Below are 20808 nucleotides of genomic sequence, written 5' to 3'. Positions count from 1 at the left end.
TATCCATTCCATTTATGAGAATATTTTGCCAAAAACCACGTTGTTCACGGCAGTCTCCCATTCATTCCAATGGGGAGTTCTGCAGAGCTTGTCAGAGCGAGCAATAGTAACTAAGGGGGGGGGGGGCGAGCTTAGCGAAGGGTCAATTAAATTCTCTTTCACTTGCCCCTTCAAATATCTCTCTTTGTGCACAACGACACCCTAAGTTGCATAAGAGCAGCCAATCAGATTGGAGCTGTTGATTTAAATCAGCTATTGCCATTTTTGTATGCATCAGACAGTCAGTGAACAAACTGTGGGTGTGCCATGAGCATGCCATTTGAGGCTGAGACTAGGAACTTGAATTTTCAGAACCTGTTTTCACCTGGTATTAAAGTATATTTTTCAATATCATAGTATATATATTTTTAGAACATAAGAAAAGTACTTATATAGAATAGCCTGGACTTTGTGTGACCCAGGAGAGAGCATATGAGGTTATTAAAAGTGTTTATGCTGCAAGAAACACACAGTGCACTCAGCTGTAGCAAAGACAATGGTACCATGACATGAGAAAGCACTGGGAAACACAGCTAAGTTAAAGATTAACACAGCCAATGGTCAAAGTGACCATATTATGCTCAGACTGTTATATTTTATTTACTCAAAATGTATACTTTTATAATAAAAGTTTTTTTTTTTAGGTTTCCAGCATTAAAAAGAAGTTAGAGGCTCTGTGAAATAATGGTGGCGGAAGGTATCCATTGACTACAAAAAATAATAAAGGGGCGTATACATGAGGTAATGTCAGATAACAAACTGTATAAAAGATGAGGGTCTGGACCAAGAGATTCAGATCTCAGCTGACATCTCAGCATTTGTTGGTCTGCTCAATAAATTATAACCTTTGACACCTGGAACTCCTGACTTCGAGAGTTTTCTTACTGAGAAGGAAGAAAAGTTTTCGATACTCCACGACAGTATCAAGATGCATTTTGGATGATCCGATTACATGTGGCCAGCACTAAATACATGTTGCATTCATGCTTAGATTCTTAGAGAAAGAGTGTGCCGGTTTTGTTCATGCTTTCCTTGTCTTTTCTGACTTTTTCGCTCTTTATTATGCAGTAACACAATGACATTGTGATTGATGTATGTCGTCATGAAATCAGAGACCCTCCCTTCAAAATCCAAACACAAGTGGTCATGCATTTGAGATGCATGATAATACTAGGTGTAAACGGCGATGTGTCTCGCTTGACCACATGTGATTGGATCTCCCAAGACGCATCTTAATATCGGGTGTAAACGGGGTCTCAGACTCTCATCTGAGCCCCCTCTTACAGACAGCAATTCAAACCTGTCTACCCATTGCTAAATTGTTCTTGTATGTTATATGAAAATGTGAAGTTGTGAAGTGCTCTTTAAGGTTTGATCTACTGTTGCCATTGACAGTTATCAGTTCTACAACAACAAAGGCTTTTGATGATCAGGGCAGACCTTTGCTGACCTCGATGGAGAGTCTCTCCATATTTACACATAAAAAGCCAAGCTCTGGGGTTTAAAGTGCATTATGTCAGTAGTTAGGCTGTCTTTGAATTGCTTTTGAAATCCAAGGATTTGTTCTGGCTGTGAACATTGCACAGATAATGAGCCGTAATGAACAGAAAAAACATTGTGCACATAATGAGCGATAATGGTCAAAAGAACAGTGTCTTCATAATAACAGTTAATCTGATATGGATTATTTCGTTGTAGGACAGTCAGGAATGTCATCACTCTTCTCTCCTTTTTCTTTGTTCTTTATTTTAATATATCCAACCAGTGTGAGTGTGGCTGCTTCATTATGTCTCTCTCTTTCTCTCAGTTTGACTGGCTCTGTACTATAGAAAAGCCCATCCACTAGGACCAATGAAAGTGCGCTTGTGTGTGAGTGCGTGTGCGTGTGTTTTCTTCTACACACAATGGCAACTGTAGTGATAAAAGCTCTACAGCGCTCTCTTTCACATGTCTGCATAAGTGTGTGTGTGTGTGTGTGTGTGTGTGTGTGTGTGTGTGTGTGTGTGTGTGTGTGTGTGTGTGTGTGTGTGTGCGTGCGCAAGAGGAAGCCATTTCAGTGTCTGTCAGATCTCATTCCAGAGTGTCAGAGCTAAAAAGCTCCTGCATGGACTGAGAACACTACAAAAGGGACACTGCCTTGAGGCTGTGAATCTTTGAACACATGTGTGTTTTAATGTGCATCAGTCTGAAGATTGTGACATTAAAATATTGTAGAGCAGTGTATCATAAAATGCAGAAAAGAATGTTTGTGTCTGTTGCTTTTTGTATACAATAGATAGCCTACATGAAAAAACATAGTGTGTTTGTGTGAGTGAGTGTGTGTGTGGGGGGGATGAGCCACATCCTGTATATATTTGTTTTTAAAAGTCATATCATTGCTGCAGGAGGACCTGTGGAGTATTCAAGTCTGCAGTCATAGGAAAATCCCTGACAGAGTCTACCCTATAGTAAAAATGTCACACAAGAAGTAGATATTGATTTATTTTCCTTGAAACTGTCAGAAAATCTGGCAAAGCACTGACACAACAATAAGTGATTAGTGAAATGTCAATTACCCAATACATGCAAAACATTCCTGTCAGTCACCTTTACACTGCAACTATACCAGGCATTCCGCCAAGAAAAAGGGCTTCCTTTCAAAACACAAACAAATGATTTATGAAGACACAGAAGGAAAAGGAACCCCATTAAAAAAGCTGAAGCTGCAATTATTCATGTAAAATGACACACATCTTGAGTTGGCCTCACATTTAAAAGTTGTGTTCTGTTGTAGACAGATGATTGTCTGTGTTGCGAGGTACACAGCCATAACAATTGCAATGAAATGGTAAAACAGGGTGGTAAACATTGTAGTGCAGTGTTTCCCAACCTTTTTTGCCTTAAGTACCCCCACAGCACCATCAGTAAGGCTCAAGTACCCTCAGTCTACACAAAACTAAAGATGTGTACCAAAGACTAAATATAATTTAATGTTATCATTAATACTGTAATATACCTAATGTACAAAATGAAAAGACGACGTTACCAGTTATGATGTTTATTCATCAAAAACAACAAAAACAAAACCAGGCCATATGAGCCATGAATATTGGTATGTTTTGGGTATCTTTCAGCTATAATGTCCATTTTTCTTACATATGAAAGAAATTCTCTGTCAGCTAATGCTGTTAATTATACAGGGACCTTCTAACTTGGTACGTTCCGAAGTATTAAAAGTGTTTCAGTTAAGCACATATTAATGCTTCTTTACCGCATCTGTGCTATGTGTAATTTGAATGCAATTGTATTTTTTGTTGTTTCTTTTTTTGAACAACTGAATGTAAAGAACGGAAAGGATATTAAAAAAAGACATTCATTGACAAATGGACTCCTTGTATCTCATCTTTGGACACACATTTCAAGGAACGAGTCTAACCAAACTTTTACTCTCAACACACAGTGAAAGAATCTCAGTGCTGAACTTTACATAGAGTAAAAATCAATCTTGGGATTGTAATAATCAAAATCAAGATTGTTAAAATGAAGATCGCAATTAAACTAATTTTTTTTTTTTTTTTTTTACCCAGCCCTATATCCCAATAATTGATTTTTATTATTAAATGTTTTTAATAGGTTCAACAAAGCAAAGTTCATTTTGCGGTATACGCAAGTTCCTACGTTGGAAATCACTGCCCTAGGGCACCAGAATCACCACTGGATCTTACGGTTACCCAAATTGTCAAACGGAACCCCTGTTTTACCACTGCAGTAATATGTATTGTCTAAAAACAACCCTGAAACTAACATCACACACAAACACACACACACACACGCACGCACACACACACACACACACACACACACACAGTACTCTGTCAGTCCTTTGCATGGAGTGTATTCAGCTTTGATGAGTTAAAAATTTTAAATTAAGTCAACAGAACTGGAAGGTTGGTCAGCTGATGAGTTAGGACAGTGACTGCAAAACAGTTCAATAAATCAATCTAACCATAAGTAAGGGTGAGAGTCCAGCTGAGGGTGCTGAAGAAAGAGGTTAGCTACATTGGTTCAATAGATCTTCTGGGTTTTTTGTGATGGACACAGTCAGGGTAACTTCCAGATCACCTTACTTGTGGAGGGGAAAAAAGACCAGATATTTCTATCCTTCTTAACAGATATACTGTGCCATGTCTGAGAACATGTGTTTGTGTCTCTGTGTGCAAATTTTCACACAGATACCTTGTTGTAATTGTGCATATATTAACTCACCTGCATAAGGAGCTTGCCTTACCCCCTCCTGCTTCAAACACCCGCCACTTCCTTCCCAAAGGAAAGAAAAGACATATTTCACTCTCTCTCCTTCCCTTGTGTGTTTCTCTCTCTAATCATGCTATCGACAGGTTGTTTTAAATTAATCATGAATGCAAATCTTCCTCAGGCTTTCTTTTTTTTTTTTTTTTATTCTTCCTCCATTTGCACTTCACCACAGACAAGTTTAGGTGTAGTGCAGATTAAGTATACAAAGCATCCATTTGATTTACATATATTGGCTGGCTACTGTGCATTGTGTGTCATGACAGTTCGATACTAATGCTGCATGGCGCCACACATGCAGACACATGCAGTCAACTCGATTTTGGCTGAGGGTGTCACATTTGCAGACCGTTTTACAGAGATCTTGCACTTTTAATTCTGAGATATGTCACACTCTCTCTGATTCCTGTCACGTGGAGCTCGCTGAAAGAACAACAGATGTACTACATGAGCACAAACAATTGCAATAGAGTGATTTAGGCCGTTTTTAGACATGTAGCTTGCTTGATTTGTGCCGAAATAGGCTAAAATTGTTACATTGTTGCATTTTCTTTATAGGTTTGGTTGGCTTTCACAAGGTTATATTTTAAAATGGACTAAAACTGGAAAGTTTACGTTGTGGTTATTTTTATCCATCATTAGTTGCATTTGCATTATTTCTGCATTGAAAAGTACCTGTTCTCACAGTCATGGAGCTCTCTCTCTCTCTCTCTCTCTCTCTCTCTCTCTCCCTTTGTCTGTTCTGCCGCTATACAAAAGAGAGAAGCGATCGTAAAGATGGAGTAACTTAACATTGTGAAAGTGCATGATTGTTTATTTATCCAATCAATGCTTGTCATAGAATGCATGTCAATATGCAGCTTTCAGTGAGTAAAGAATTACATCCAATAAAAACAGACTGTTGTGGCTTTTATGCAGGAAAGAAAGGCAGGAGAAAAGCTTGGTGACAGAATCTGAGTGCGATGAAAACATTCACATCAGCTTGACGTCTTGTCCGTTCTTCAGTAAAAGAAGGAGCTCACTGGTCACTTGAGGAGAACACAAGACCCCACCTCAGTGACAGAATGATTTTTTTCAAATAAGCTGGATGTGTTTTTTTAGTCTTTGAAGCCATAAACTCAGCAGGGTGTTCTGACATTCAAGTGATTAACACCTCCCGCTGAGAGACGCTAATGCACGCTGTCTCCCTCTGCCTGGCTGGTGATTATGTTTATGAAGCTAACACCTGAAAATCATTTGAAAAATCAGCTAGTGAGACAATGGCTTAAGCCATTATTTTAAGGAGTACTGAGTACTCAACCTCAGTATCCCTTTTGCCCTATGTTCTTCTTGGAGATATCTGAGTTACAGATTCCACCTCAAACGCCCCATTCCCGCAAGGGCAGTGAGAGTCCCCGCAGATGGCCTACCCTTACCGAGATCTGAGGGCAAGATGCATTTATCAGTATCTTTAACAATTGTAAAGATTGCTATATTCCTGAACTGGAGAGGAAGAGCAAACTTTTCCAGAACAGTCAAATAATTAAGTTCAAGAAATAAATCTAAAACATTCATCCAGGTTCAATACAAGTTAAGCTCAATCGACAGCATTTGTGGCATAATGTTTATTACCATAAAAATAAATTTTGACATGTCCCTCCATTTCTTACAAAAAAGCAAAAATCTAGGTTACAGTGAGTCACTTACAATGGAAGTGAATAGGGCCAGAAGATGTAAACAATATGCATGTTAACATAATTTTAGCATGATACAATCACTAAGGTTTTCTGTGCCATAAACCCCCTAAACCCGCAAAAACTTTGATTTAAACAATTTTACAGCTCAAATAATATGCAAGTTATTAGAATTAATGTAAGTGCTTTTATAAAATTAAGCTTAACATTTCTGCCTCAAAATCCTCAAAAAATTGGCCCCATTCCATTGTAAGTGCCTCACTTATTTTATTTTTTAAGAAAAGGAGGGATGAGTCAAAATACATCTTTGTGGTAATTAACATTATGCCACAAAAGCTGTTGATTAAACTTAACTTGTACTGAACCCTGGATATTCCTGAGCTAAATTTTTATGACTGTTGATTGAAAAAGACTTGTTACTTGTTACTGTATGCTACATCCTATATCCTACTGTTACATTATATATTATTTTTGTTTATAATGTATTAATAGATTTGATGTGAAGTCCTTGTATTGTTTTCTGTTCTAGTAGGCTACAGTCTTATGTCTTTTACGCCTTGAACTGTAATGTACTGTTTATCTTGAAAAATAAAAAAGACGTTTTTTTCTGTGTAAAGGTTCACTGTAAAACAAATAAAAAACTTTACAATTGATGTGTATTAGTGGTTATCATTTTGTAGATTCTATTTATAAACTGTGCCTCTCGTTAATGTGATGCAGACGGGATTATCAGTTTTCCTGCTTACATATTAATATGAAAACATGCAGGCACGACTCCTCCAGATGTCTCTGCTCGCGGATACCCTCGGGGCCATCGCTATACCCCGCGCGAGTGTGTCGCGCACCTGTCACACGTTCTGCTCTCGCGCTCGATCCAAGCAGGAGCGCGTGAGTGAGCGTGTGCCACTCAGCAGCTCCACCCCTCTGGTTCCTACTCCCCGAGTCGAACCGACAGAATCCGCACATCAGACACAGTCGCGGTTACACAGGTGAGAAAGTTGTTTTACGTCTATTTATGTTGTGATTTTGAGAGAACTTACGTGGACTTGGTATGGTGTGTAAGCTGAAGATGAGGAGGAGGATGATGAAGATGGAGGACGTCTGGGGGTTTAAGTCAAACCGGACTTACTGGACGTTGTTTTTTCTGTGCGCTCTCGTGCCGTTCCCCGCGCACGCAGATCTCACTTGCTCTTCGTGCTTCGCGCCAATTACAATGCCGCTGAAACGCGAGCCACAGGCGCACGCAAAGGAACAAGTGAAGCCAAAGGCTTTTATCAACCACCAATTTGCAAGTGTAACGGTCGACAGTAACGTGAAAAGCAGGATATGGGGGCTGGATGGAGCCCAACTTTCCCCTGAAGCGCACAGAGACTCTCCTTCGCCGTTCTGGAGACAGAAACTGGAGAAAGCGACCACATCCCAAGCGGAGAGGACCGGTCCAACTAAAGGAAAAGACGGAAAGGTTTATTCAACATCGTTTCCAGAGGAAACCAAAGTTAAGAGAAAGGAAAAGCGCAGTCTGTTTCCCTATGACCGCGAGAAAAGTGTTAACGGTTTCCAGGATGCGGCCTCTCCTCGGTTCGAGCTCAGGCGCACCGGAGTTGCTGACGGCACCGGCAGAGGTCCGAGGCAGGACGAGCCACACCTGGTCACGTCCACCTTCGCGCTGTCTGGAGATGCTGCTCATAATCAGGCCATGGTGCTATGGTCCGGATACAACAGCAGTGTGAGTGGAAACTTGCTCTCTAATGCGCATGACTTTAAGAGAGCAATACTTTGCCCATTATTGTAAAAACTTGTGGGGTTCAAATGGCACAAGTATACTGTGGTATTTTATATACTGTAGTGATCTTAAATGGTTTTGATAGTCTTTAAGTATTTTACAGAGAGCACAGCAGCTGCAAGCCCAGCGTGCTCGCGTAAGTGTGTGTGAGGCTCATCTTTCTCTTTTCTTATTTGCGAATACATTTTCTGTGTTGTGTATTTCTAGTCAGACGGTCGACAACTAATTCACATGGACTTCAAAATGTCAGGAAAAAAGCGCATTTGACAGCACATTAATGTATAGTCAGTTTCATGACGCAATAACACGATCCAAAAAAAAAAAAATATAAAAAATAAAAAATTCAACAACAGAAAAGACAAAAAAATAAAAAAATAAATAAAATAAAAAATCCCCCCCCCCCCCACACACACACATAAAGACAATTATAGTGATTATTGGAAGCAACCGTTCCTCATCTTACAGATATATTCATTCATATTTCTGATCCAAACATTCAAAGCTCTGACTGTTATGAGGATTTGTGTTTCTGTTTTCAATGGTGTTGCATCCTTGGTATTTTAAGATATAGTATATCTCTACTGTGCTGCATTTTAAATAGGCTATTTATTTATTTACTTATAAGCAGTAAGAAGAATTCCATACAAGATTCTTGCTTTGAGTCGTGCGAACCTCAAACCAGACATTTTGTCTGAAAAAATGTACTTATTTGTTTGATACCTACTGTATTAGGGCTTCAGTTCTGGGATGCAAAAGGAACCTGCTAGAAAGAAATGCAGGTTTAAAGGAATATTCCGGGTTCGATACAAGCTCAATCGACAGCATTTGTGACATAATGTTGATTACCACAAAAATGTTTTTAATTCATCCCTCCTTCTAAAAAAAAAAGAAAAAAGAAAAAAAAATCGAGGTAACAGCAAGGCACTATACAATGGAAGTGAATGGGGCCAACTTTTGGAGGGTTTAAAGGCACAAATGTGAAGCTTATAATTTAATAAAAGCACTTCCATTAATTAAGACTTGCTTATTACTTGAGCTCTAAAGTTGTTTTAATTGTTGTTTTTACAGTTGTTTTAGTGTTTATGCCATTACGTTATAATGGCAATGACTTGTAAAATTGGATATACCTTTAAACAGAAAAGTTTAGTAAGCAATTTTATCACACTAAAATTATGTTAACATCCTGTGGCTATATTTTGAAACAGTGAGTATTTTAAAGGAATAGTTCACCAAAAAATGAAAATTCTCTCATTATTTGCTTACCCTGATGCCATCCCAGATGTGTAAGATCTGTTTTTCTTCAGCAGAACACAAATTAAGATAAAAAAAAAAAAAAAATGATTAAAATTTTTTATTTTCTTCAACAAATTAAATAAACATAACAGAAAATACGGAATCAAATTATATAAAGTGAAACCCTTCCCCCAGAACATTCCCCCCACCCGACACAAACACGCACCCCAGTGGTCATAATTATTTAGAAACATAAAAAAACATAAATAGTATACTTTCAAAAAACAATAAGAATGCACACACACATTTAAAACTCAAATCCCTCTCCACTGCCCCTCCCCGTGAACAAATCTAAGTTTCCCAGCCTTCTACATGTCACCTCCTTGAATGCCGCCACCCCGCCCATCTCTGTGCACCACTCCTGAAATGAGGGTGATCCAGCCGACTTCCATCCCCTAAGAATAATCCGTCTGCCAATCATAACTCCGGCTAGAACCCAACTTTATATGTATCTATCCCCTATATTAATGACCGCCCAATTGCCTAAAATACAGAGTCTGGGCAAAATGAAATTTTAGTGTCCAATACGTCACACATAAAACTTTGAACCCTCAACCAAAATTCTTGGATCTTAACACACCACCAAAAAACATGGCTTGTGTCCCCATCTTCTGATTGGCATCACCAGCAGGTGGATGTGTCTTTAAGACCAAGCCTATACAATCTAGAGGGGGTCCAATAGAATCTATGTAAAATCTTATATTGCATAAGGCACACCCTTGCATCTCTAGATGTAGACTTGATGTTTTTTAGAATCCTAGCCCACACTCCCTCCTCCAATACCAAGTTTAAATCTTTCTCCCATAATCTCTTGAGAGAAGTTGAAGCTCCGTCCTCCAGACTCTGAATTAACACTGAGTAATACACTGATGCCTCATGACCTTTTCCAAAAGAAGTAATCACCACTCCCAGAGTATCTGCCACTTTAGGGGGGTGTATGCTACTTCCAAAAATAGTACAGAGCAGGTGGTGCAGCTGTAAATACCTAAAGAATTGAGACCTGGGAATCCCAAAATGTTGAACCATATTTTCAAAGGATCTCAGCACTCCACTCTCATATAGGTCACAGAGCGTATTAACCTCCCTCACAATCCACTCTGACCAGCAGAAAGGGGACTTATTAATACATAATTTTGGGTTCAGCCATATGCTCGAGGCAACATTTAAATAAACATCTGAATTAAACACTCTGGACACTTTTGTCCATACCGAGTGCAAATGCAAGAAAACGGGGTGTAACTTAACTTCTCCGGTTAGTTTGATAGAAAGGCTTTGCAAAGGCAAAATAGAGGCAAGAACATCCTGTTCAATACAAAACCAGGGAGGGGCTCTCTCAGGTGGAAGCAACCAATGAGCCAAATGTCTGAGACCGAATGCATAATAAAACTAAATCTTGGGTAGGCCTTGCCCACCTTTGTCAATCGGCCTGTGAAACTTACTGAAATGTAATCTGTGACGTTTACCGTTCCAAACAAAGGATTTCGCCATGCTATCAAATTGCTTGAAATACGAGAGGGGGACATCTATAGGGAGAGATTGTAGCAGGTAGTTGAATTTTAGAATACAATTCATTTTAATAACATTAACCTTCCCAGTCATAGATAAATGTAATGAAGCCCATCTACCCACATCGCACGAAAACCTTTTTATTAAAGGGTCAAAATTAACTCTAACTAAATCACACAAATTTGCTGGGAATAAAATACCCAAATACTTAATGCCCTGTTGGGGCCACTGGAAGGCGCCCAGCTGAAAAGCAGTTACTGAGCAGTACGCTGTCAGAGCCAAAGATTCGGATTTAGACCAATTCATTCTGTATCCTGAGAACTTAGAAAAGGAATTAATAATTCTGTGGAGGCAAGGAATAGATCTAGTAGGGTCGGAGACAAATAATAAAATATCATCTGTGTAAATCAAAAGCTTATGCGCCACGCCTCCCACCACCACCCCTGGAAAATCATCCTCTTTTCTTATCACGGCTGCTAATGGTTCCAGGGCAAGACAGACCAATAAGGGGGAAAGAGGGCAACCCTGCCGGGTGCCCCTATCCAGAGTAAAATAATCTGAAATTAATCCATTCGTTTGAACTGCCGCTACCGGGTGTCTATAAAGTAACTTAATCCACCCAATAAATGTATTCCCGAACCTGTACATTTCCAACATCTTAAAAAGGTAATCCCATTCTACCATATCAAAGCCTTTTTGGCGTCAAGTGAGATGGCAGCGACTGGAGCCTGATCGTTTGCCACTGCCCACATGACATTAAAGAAACACCTAATGTTATCAGATGAGTTATGGCCCTGAATAAACCCCACCTGATCTATATGTATAAGAGATGTCATAACTTTACTTAATCGGTTAGCCAAAATTTTTGACAATAAATTGGATGGTAATACTTACACTCACTTGGATCTTTGTCCTTTTTAAGAATCAGACTGATCTAGGCTTGCGTCATGGTTGGCGGAAGCTTTCCATTCTTTAATGATTCCGTGTAAACTTCTAGCAAAAGTGGAGTCAGTTCTGTAGCATAAGATCTAAAAAACTCAGCGGCAAAGCCATCTGGCCCCAGAGCCTTGCCTGTAGGCAAGGCCTTATTTACCTCGCCAAGCTCCTCCAAGTTTATCTCAGAATCAAGATAATTCCTTTGCTCAGTCGTCAGTTTAGGAAGTTCTAATGGTTTCACAAAGTTTCTAATATCTTCATCAGTAGACGAAGATGTGGAACTATAGAGATCAAGATAGAATTCTTTAAAAGCATTATTAATATCAATGGCTGAGTAAATATTTCACCATAAGCAGATTTCACTGAGGAAATGGTAGAAAAAGACTCTCTCTGTTTTATATATCTAGCCAGCAGCTTCCCTGCTTTGTCCCCCGACTCAAAGTATGACTGTCTTGCCCTAAATAGCCTAAACTCCACCTTCCGCGACAAAATAGAATTATATCTGTATTTCAATCGGGTCAATTCCCTGAGGCCATTAGATGACATTCAGCACTTCAGCTCTGCACTTTTAATATTCCCTTCCAATTCCACGAGTTCTTGTTCTTTGTATTTTTTGGTGAATAAGGCATACTGTATGATCCGACCCCTAAGACAAGTCTCCATATAGACATTGATTTCAGTCTTTAGCATTTGTTGGAATTCAGGATTTTGCAAAAGGGATACATTAAAGCGGCAACTATATGATTTCTTTTTCTCCGTATGTGACAACATCTCTAAACACACAAGGGCGTGATCTGAGACTAAAATGTTTCCAATTGAGCAATCAACAACAAATGAGGGACTTAGATGTATATATAAAAAAAATCTATTCTAGAGTAAATCTTATGGACCTTCCAGATGGGTTAAAAAGTCTCCAAATACCTGTAAGACGAAGATTTTTACACATAGAGTGTTGCTCTAGGGGGCTTGCACACTTTTGCTTCACTATGATCAAGGACTGAGTCCATCAAAAGATTAAAGTCTCCTCCCAATATTATATCATGAGGGGTGCCAGCGGCTTGCAACATCCCTTCAAGATCTATAAAAAAGCCCTGTTCATCAATGTTAGGTGCATAAATATTAGCCAGAATAAGACTTTCTCCCTGAATTTCAGCTAAAACTATAATGACTCTTCCTAATTTATCATTACTCTGTTTGAGACATTTGAATTGTAGATGTTTACTTATCAGCATAATGACTCCCCTGCTCTTACTCGAGCCAGCACTATAAAAAAATGCCCACCCCATATCTTTCCAAATTTTTCAGCTTCCTGCAGAGAAAGGTGCGTTTCTTGAAGAAACACTATATCATATTTCTTACACTTAAGAAGAGAAATAACCTTCCTTCTTTTTATGGGGTGCCCCAACCCATTCACATTCCACGTGGAGAGAGACAATCCACTCATATTAACATTTGACATTTTGACATATAAGAAAAAATAGATCATGTGTCAAAAACAAGATTATAAAGACAACTTTCCAACACTGGTGCAACCATCAAAACCCGAACTTCCCCTAGAACAAAACAAACAGAAAAAAGAAAAACATGTGCATTAACCCTGTGCATGACATTGCCAACTGGCGTCCATCCCTCCAAACTCAAAGTCCATGCATGCCTACGAGAGCCCCGCAACAACTTTGCCACCGGATTACTCAAGTACGGTGTTTCTTTACGAAATTTGTGAGACAGAATTACACAGCAAAAGATAATCTATAAAACAAACTCCAGCCAATAGGCAGAATAAACACAAAGAGTGTGTAGATTCATCCATAAAACTGTCCTGAAGGTGTGACACACTACAAAATAAGCTCCAGCCACTATGTGGAACCAGCACAAAAAAAAAAAAAAAAACGCACAGATTCTTCAAACTGTTAAGCAAATGTTCAGTGAGCCGGTCCACTCGGCTGCAATATGAGTGCAAGCAAATCACTCTAATGTCTTTTCAAGAAATACTCTGCAAAACAAACTCCAGCCAATAGTAGGAATAAGTGCAAAGAGCGTGTATAAAACTGTCCTGAAGGTGTGTTACTCTACAAAATAAACTCTAGCCGCTAGGCGGAACCAGCACAAAAAAAAGTGCTCAGTTTCCTCAAACAGAATGTTCAGTGAGCTCCACTCCACTCCACTCAGCTGCAAAGTGAGTACCACAAGATGACTTACTCCATTGACTTTATGAAGGACATCGCCTGCTGTGGGCATGTGAATGTTTTATGGTCCTACTTAGCATCTATTCTCAATTTGACCGGGAATATCAGTGCAAAAGCGAACTTCTGTTGATGTAAAAGTTTCTTGCATTCCTTGAATCGATCACGTTTCTCTCTTGTCAAATTCGCAAAGTCTGGGAACAAGAAAATGCTGTGATTTTTCCAAGAAAGCCTTCCTTTACTCCTCGCCTAGCGTAAAAAAAAAAATCTTTATCAGATGATCTCAGAAATTTGGCCAGAATTGATCGGGGCCTGCCTCTCTCCACGGCTCGCCAAGCAGGAACCCTGTGAGCTCGCTTGATTTCCAGCTTATGGCCTGCTATGTCGAGCAGATTCGAAGGAGCCCATCTAGGAATTTCACCATATTATGTTCTTCTTTGCCCTCAGGAATTCCTACGAAACAGAAGTTATTCCACTGGCTACGGTTCTCCATGTCCTTCAACTTCTCCCAGACACACTCCAAATCCACCTTGGTCGCTAGCGGTTTAGCAGATAATTCCCTCTCTGATGACTCCAGATAATTGATCCGTTTCTCGACATCCCACACTCTTGTAACCACCTCAGTGAACTTCGCCTCCATGGCAGTGATCGATCGACGTATCACAGCAAGATCCTCCAATTCAGCAACGACCTTCGTCAGCATTGCCGACATGTTCAGCATCTCTTGTCGCATTTCCTGCACTTCTCCGGCTAAATCGACTCCCAGGATCGCAGGCTGCTCAGGGTCGTCAACTTGAGCATGTAAGTGTCTTTTAATGTCTCCAGAACCAGAGGATTTTAAATTCTTTGACATATTGTCCTCCAACAGTTATGGAACAGAGTGTATTGAATCTCACCGGTTTATATCATTAAAAGTGTTAAAACTAGCAAAGTGCGCAGAGCTCGCCGTTCACACGTCCGATCCTCGCATGGCGTCGCATGACTCCCCATGTTATAGCTTTATTAAAGTTCAAATAATATGGAAGCAGATCATGTAAATAACTACAAACTCTGAAAGTGGCATTTCTCTGTGTAGTCAGCGCCTCTTCAATGAGTTGCATGAATGTCACAAATTAAGATTTTTTGAAAAATGTTGAAGCTCTGTAGAACCTTATAATGTAAGTAAACGGATGCCATCAGGCTGCTGGCTATTTAATGGTCCAAAAGGCATATTTAGGCATCATAAAAGTAATCAACATGACTCTAGTCAATCAATTAAGTCTTCCGAAGCAAATCGATAGGTTGGTGTAAGAAACAAATTGAGAATTAAAACGTTTTTAACTTTAAATCATTGCTTCCACCCAGCACTGTATTTCTGTTTGAAATGAACTAACTCTCACGTGACGTTCGGTCCTCTGTTGTATACAAAGCGCGCACTTCCGGCTTCTCGCGTGAACGCGCCATAGCGCTTATGTCACTAATGCATCAACTGCTGGCAGGAAGCGATTTAAGTTAATAAAGTTTTAATTATCGATTTGTTTCTTACACCAGCCTATCGATTTGCTTCAGAAGACATTAATTGATCGATTGGAGTCATGTGGATTACTTTAATGCTGCCTAAATATGCATTTGGACCTTCAAACAGCCATCAACCTGATGGCACCCGTTTACTTACACTATAAGGAACTACAGAGTTTCAACATTTTTCTAAAAATCTTAATTTGTGTTCTGCTGAAGAAAGACAGTCATACACATCTGGGATGGCATCAGGGTAAGTGAATAATGAGAGAATTTTCATTTTTGGGTGAACTATTCCTTTAATGTTTATATATTGTCCCCATTCACCTCAACTGTAAGTGCCTCATTGTAACCCAGATCTTTGCTTTTTTTTTTTTTTTTTTTTTAAGAAAAGAAGGGACAAGTCGAAATAAATGTTTGTGGTAATCAACATTATGCCACAACTGCTGTCGACTGAGCTTAAAGATGCTGTAAGCGATTTTAGCTTTCTGGAACTTTCACCAGACTTGTCGTGGAATTAGCCACACCCCCTCTTTCCAAAGCCCTGCACTCCAAAGTCATGCACACACACTAACAAATTAGAGACTGTTGTGTTGGAGCAGATGTAGGGTGGAGCATTTTTGCCATCCAACCATGAGAGTTTCACTGGAGCAGAGCACTGTACCAGCACTTATACGAGCATATATGGGCTGCCCTGTGAACGAGCACAATGATTGACAGGCAGAAAGTCTTCTGATTGGCTAAACAAACGATCTGACATCTTTTCCCCCACTATTTAACCAGCCAAGGGTTGTTATAGATCATTTATGGCACCAAGTTCAGTGACATATGACTGGGAATAGAGGTGTTTTCTGCATGTTATTTAATAAATAAATAACTTACAACACCTTTAAATTGTATCAAACCCAGAATAATCCTTTAGTGAAGTGAACACATTTATAACTACACAAGTTGATATGAAAGTTCTAATGAATCCATTAATATTACTTTAATTGTCAATTTTCTGCCTGCATCCATTTACTTTATCAATTATAATATTCCTTCATCAATGATCTACTTGCTACATCTTTTAGATACCTACTTCTCTAGTATGGAGCCGCCCTGGGTGTTCTGTCTGCTTGTATTTCTCCATATGCTGTTTTTCATTAATAAGTTCTTTTTTCTTAGCCCAAACTTCTTTTTTCTTCACAATCTCTGTGCTTCATCTGAAATATAAATGACTATACAGTATAGATTCAGACTGGCAGTGTAATACCTGCAGAATTTATGTGTGCGTGTGTCTGCAGTGCTGCTGATGCCATTGGTGTATCTTTTACCGAGCTGCATGAGTGAGGTTTTGAAATGGCACAGATGCAATCTGAACGTCACAGAACAGTTAAGATCCACACAAACCCTCTCTCTCTCTCTCTCTCTTTCTCTCTCTCTCTCTCTCTCTCTCTCTCAATGTCTCCCTGACATGCACACATTTACACAAGCATTGTACACAGAAATTCACTATATTGTTGTCACCGTCTGGCAACATGACACTGCTATGCCTACATAATGAACTACAAACCTGCTCAAACAAGGGATTTAGATAACACTATAAAAATATCATACACAATCAGGTTGTGGAATGACAAATGAGGCACATATGGTATTTTTTTACAGATCAGTTTAGGCAATTATGTTAGCACGAGAAGAGATGACACCGGTAGCCTCTCAGCAGCAAGCAGCAAATTAAGTCTTTTGTCATCCCTGCTTTCATCAAATGACTAACCTTTCCTGTCACTTTTTGTCTATGCTTTGTCTTATTACCAGATAAGCAATAAAGTTAATCTCTGGTCTTCTTTTTGGAGAGAGCACCTTTGTTGTACCTCACTTAATAATACACCAGCACTATTTACATGCAACAACAATGATACTACTCTTTCTGTTTCAACACACCCTACCTTAAATAATCCTACATACACACACACACACACACACACACACACATACACACACTCAAAGGTGTCATTGAAATTGTGTTGCAAGTGTGCATGTGTGTGTGATGACTTCACAGAAGAAAAGGAGACTATCTCCAGTTTATGATGATATTTGTTCGGCACCTATGTTTGGCTCATGCTGTGCCTTCAAGTGGAGTTGGAAATATAATAATTATGAGTTCTGGGCACATGAATGATCAATCAGTGTCAAATTGGGGAAAACATCGAATTCTAAATGAAACCCGATTTGCCAAGTTGTGATGTTGGAAGGGGCGTATTGACATGAAATATAATGAAAAGCAATGATTTTGCAAAGTTATTTCTATTTCAGTGCTAAATCATTTAGGTCATTTGTACAGGTGTACTCACTTATGCTTTATCCAGCGGTGCAACAGACAAAAGAGTTTTTGCCATCATTCATTGTGCATTTGTTTAAGTCTGACTTTTTCCTTATTTTGTTTCTGACTTGAATGTGTGACATGTCGTAATAACAAATGCCTAACTAAGCTTTCATGGTGCACTTCAAGGCAGTATAAGCCTTTCAGATGGAGTTCCGTTTGCATGTTTGAAGCATTTGCAACATTTAATTTTGATAGTGGCTTTCCAACTAGATTGTTCCATAGGGTTCAGCAGTTTTTCTAAAGCTGCTCTGAAGTGGAGAGAGAGAGAGAGAGAGAGAGAGAGACTGTGTGTTCTGCTGAAAGCATAGTCTTAGGCCTAATGTCACTGAAAGCTGAAAGCTTTCACTTTTGATTCACGGCAATGGAGAGGCTGTTAGACCGCTTTCTCAATTGTAAAAACAATCAATGAAAATCCATAAAGATGATGGAAATGCAAGAGAATCATTTTGTGGCCCCTGCTACGCCTGTTTTTGGGTCCTGATCCATAGTTTACCCTCCAAAGTCCATGTTGACGTTTTCTCTGAGAGGAGCCCCTGCAGAGTCAGAAATCATTGCAAAGATGGGGTTTGTGTATTTTGTTGTCTAGACAAAACAGATGCGAATGTGACTAAGGAAGCACATCTCCAGAGGAAGTCTCTCCATGGGAGTTTGATTGTGATCAAGCAGTGATTTTAGTGCTCTGAAAATCTCTCCAAACTGCTGTGAGAGAATCGCAGATTATGGCTGTACAATCATAGGTTGTGCAAAATAAATCAGGGCTTATTTTTTTGGACTATCTATTTGTGCTTGAGTTTGTGTTGATGCTCTGTTGAAGCCCTACAGGAAGATGACAGTCAACTACTGTATGTCTTTTTGCAATTCTGCTTTGTGAATTACACATTTCAGCTTTATACGTAACAATAACACAGATGACAAAATATTTGCAAGGCTTCAACAGACTATTCTCCCATGCTTTCATAAAAAAATAAACTGAGTTTTATCAGAAAAGTCAGGAGAAAGAGTTCCTATCAATCATTTCACAAAATTATACTGCAAAGGCCCAGGTATACTTTGTTTTTGTGTGTTCCGGATCGCCTTGCACCTGGTCGACCACGTTGCCTTTGTGAGTATACTTTTCTGACCGCAAACGAATAGGAACGTGTTCCACTCATGCGTACTACAACTGCTTTGTGACACTCTTTTAGTACAGTCAATGGCCAACGCATGCACAGATGACATGCAAAGCCGAGGACCGTGTGCGTGAGTCAAGAAAATCTAGGCTTGACTGTGCGGCTGTGTTGATGACGCAATTTGCATCACACATACTGTGTGCGGACCATTCCGCAACGTGCACACCCGAAGTATACTTTGGCCTTAAGTGTCTGCGTGCCTTACTCCTGTGACAGTTCTTCAGGCATTTCTCTACCATGACAACTCCTAATATATTTATCATGTATGAAATAACTTCCATTAATTAAGTAGTCCGGGAGGGGGTCTTGACTTAGAAGTCAAAATCTTGTGCTCGAGCCTATCCATTCAGGACAGCAAGCCAAATCCATTTTCTTGTATCACTCTAAAGGACTGTGTGAACAAGGGAACTTGTGAATCTATACTGTATATTCACATGCTGCTCGTTTAATTTGTTACCTATGAGCAGAGATGGTCAAAAAAGATCAGGATTTATTCTCTATAACCCTAAAATATCACACCACAATTTATATAAATAATTAGACTCCTATCATTGCAATTTTAATATATTTTGTTCAACAGCATAATGTTTTTAGATACATGAACAGTACGACTAAATAAAGCAAAAGTGTGATTTATGAATCACATCCATTTTATAAGAATATTTGGTACTTGTAGCCTATATGTTTAAAGCTGAAATCATTTGTAATGTGTTCAGCACAAAAATGTACAAAGCAAAGAGAAGGTGAAACAAAGAGTCTCATCATTTCCACAGCAGAAGATTGTAAATATCTTCAACAAAACATCTTGCTCTTTACATTGTAAAAGCTGTTCTTGCAAAGCCTAACAGTGATTCAGAATGTCAAGAATACATATGCAAATCTAGTAGAGATTCTTTAAAATTATCCTTAAACCTAAATCCTTTGACATTTTGTGATGCCCCTGACTTTCTTTCAGGTTATCTCGCCACATTTGCACTATTTTCATGATAATATGAATAGATGATATCACTCAAATATTTTTAAAACCCACATACTGTATGTGGTAGAGATGGTAAATTCTCTGGAGAGATAAAAAAAAATTCCGACTGTCACTTTTTTGCTACAATGCAAAACAGCACTTTTTTTTTTAACCTCTTAACATCCGGCCCCTTTTTGTGCATGAGCTTGAAAACAACATAAATTACGTGTTTACCTGTCCTTTTGTTCTCTCTTATTTACTTATTTATGTATTCTCTTTTTTTCTTTTCCCTCAATATGTTTGTAATTTTCTTCACTGTAGCAAATTTCTTGTTTGTATATCTGTATGTATAAATGCAATAAAAAAAATTAAAATTAAAATAAAAAAACAGGACATACCCAAAGTAAAACTCCTCTAGTTCTTGAACCATTTGGTCTACAAACACAGACTTGGGCTCGTTTGAAAGTAGACACTTAGACATTTGTTATTCATGAGTAAAAATTTATCATTGTAGTATAAAAAAATTTGTTAGAGCTATTCAAATAATTTGAATAGTGACCGCAAATATTATTTATAAAATATATATATATATATATATATATATATATATATATTTTTGTATGCAAGACTATGCACAGTGCCCCAAAAATCTGATACAAAGCCACATGTCTGATGAAGGTCTGACACAATTTTGAAGTCAATATGACCAAAACTCCTTGTTCCATAATGATTTTTGTAAATGCACTTGGAGGCACCAATAGACCACATGTAGTAACTCCGTAAACCAATTATCAAAGTGGTTCAAAACACACAATTTGTTTATATTTTAATGTAAAAAAATACCACACAAACCAAAATATACATGAAGATATCATTTTTTTTATTATTATTATTTGGGACTATATTATAATGCATTTCATATATATTTATGTATTTTATAAACAACGTGAAAAGAACATTGCAATTTGAAATGTTGCAATGGAAATAAACTTTTACTAAAAATAAAGATGCTTCTGTTCATTTTTCCCCATACAAATGCCAACTGACTTTTGAGAACTTTTGCTCTGCCGTTCACCCAGGGTCTTTTGCCACTGCCTCAAGCCGGGGATCCTC

General features: G+C 38.7%; 1 protein-coding gene across 1 annotated transcript in view; it reads left to right on the top strand.

Annotated features, from left to right (window-relative positions):
- Positions 1-7005: 7005 nt before the first annotated feature.
- The window catches only part of LOC127411409 (VPS10 domain-containing receptor SorCS3-like), a 109149-nt gene continuing 95346 nt past the window's right edge, over positions 7006-20808 (top strand). The window contains exon 1 of the mRNA XM_051646946.1: positions 7006-7728. Coding sequence (XP_051502906.1) covers positions 7054-7728 — 675 coding nt within the window. The 5' untranslated portion in view covers positions 7006-7053. The remainder of the gene's footprint in view (positions 7729-20808) is intronic.

The sequence above is a fragment of the Myxocyprinus asiaticus genome, chromosome 20 (assembly GCF_019703515.2).
Source record: "Myxocyprinus asiaticus isolate MX2 ecotype Aquarium Trade chromosome 20, UBuf_Myxa_2, whole genome shotgun sequence".
Classification (NCBI taxonomy): Eukaryota; Metazoa; Chordata; class Actinopteri; order Cypriniformes; family Catostomidae; genus Myxocyprinus; species Myxocyprinus asiaticus.
This window is presented reverse-complemented; position numbering and strand designations above follow the sequence as displayed.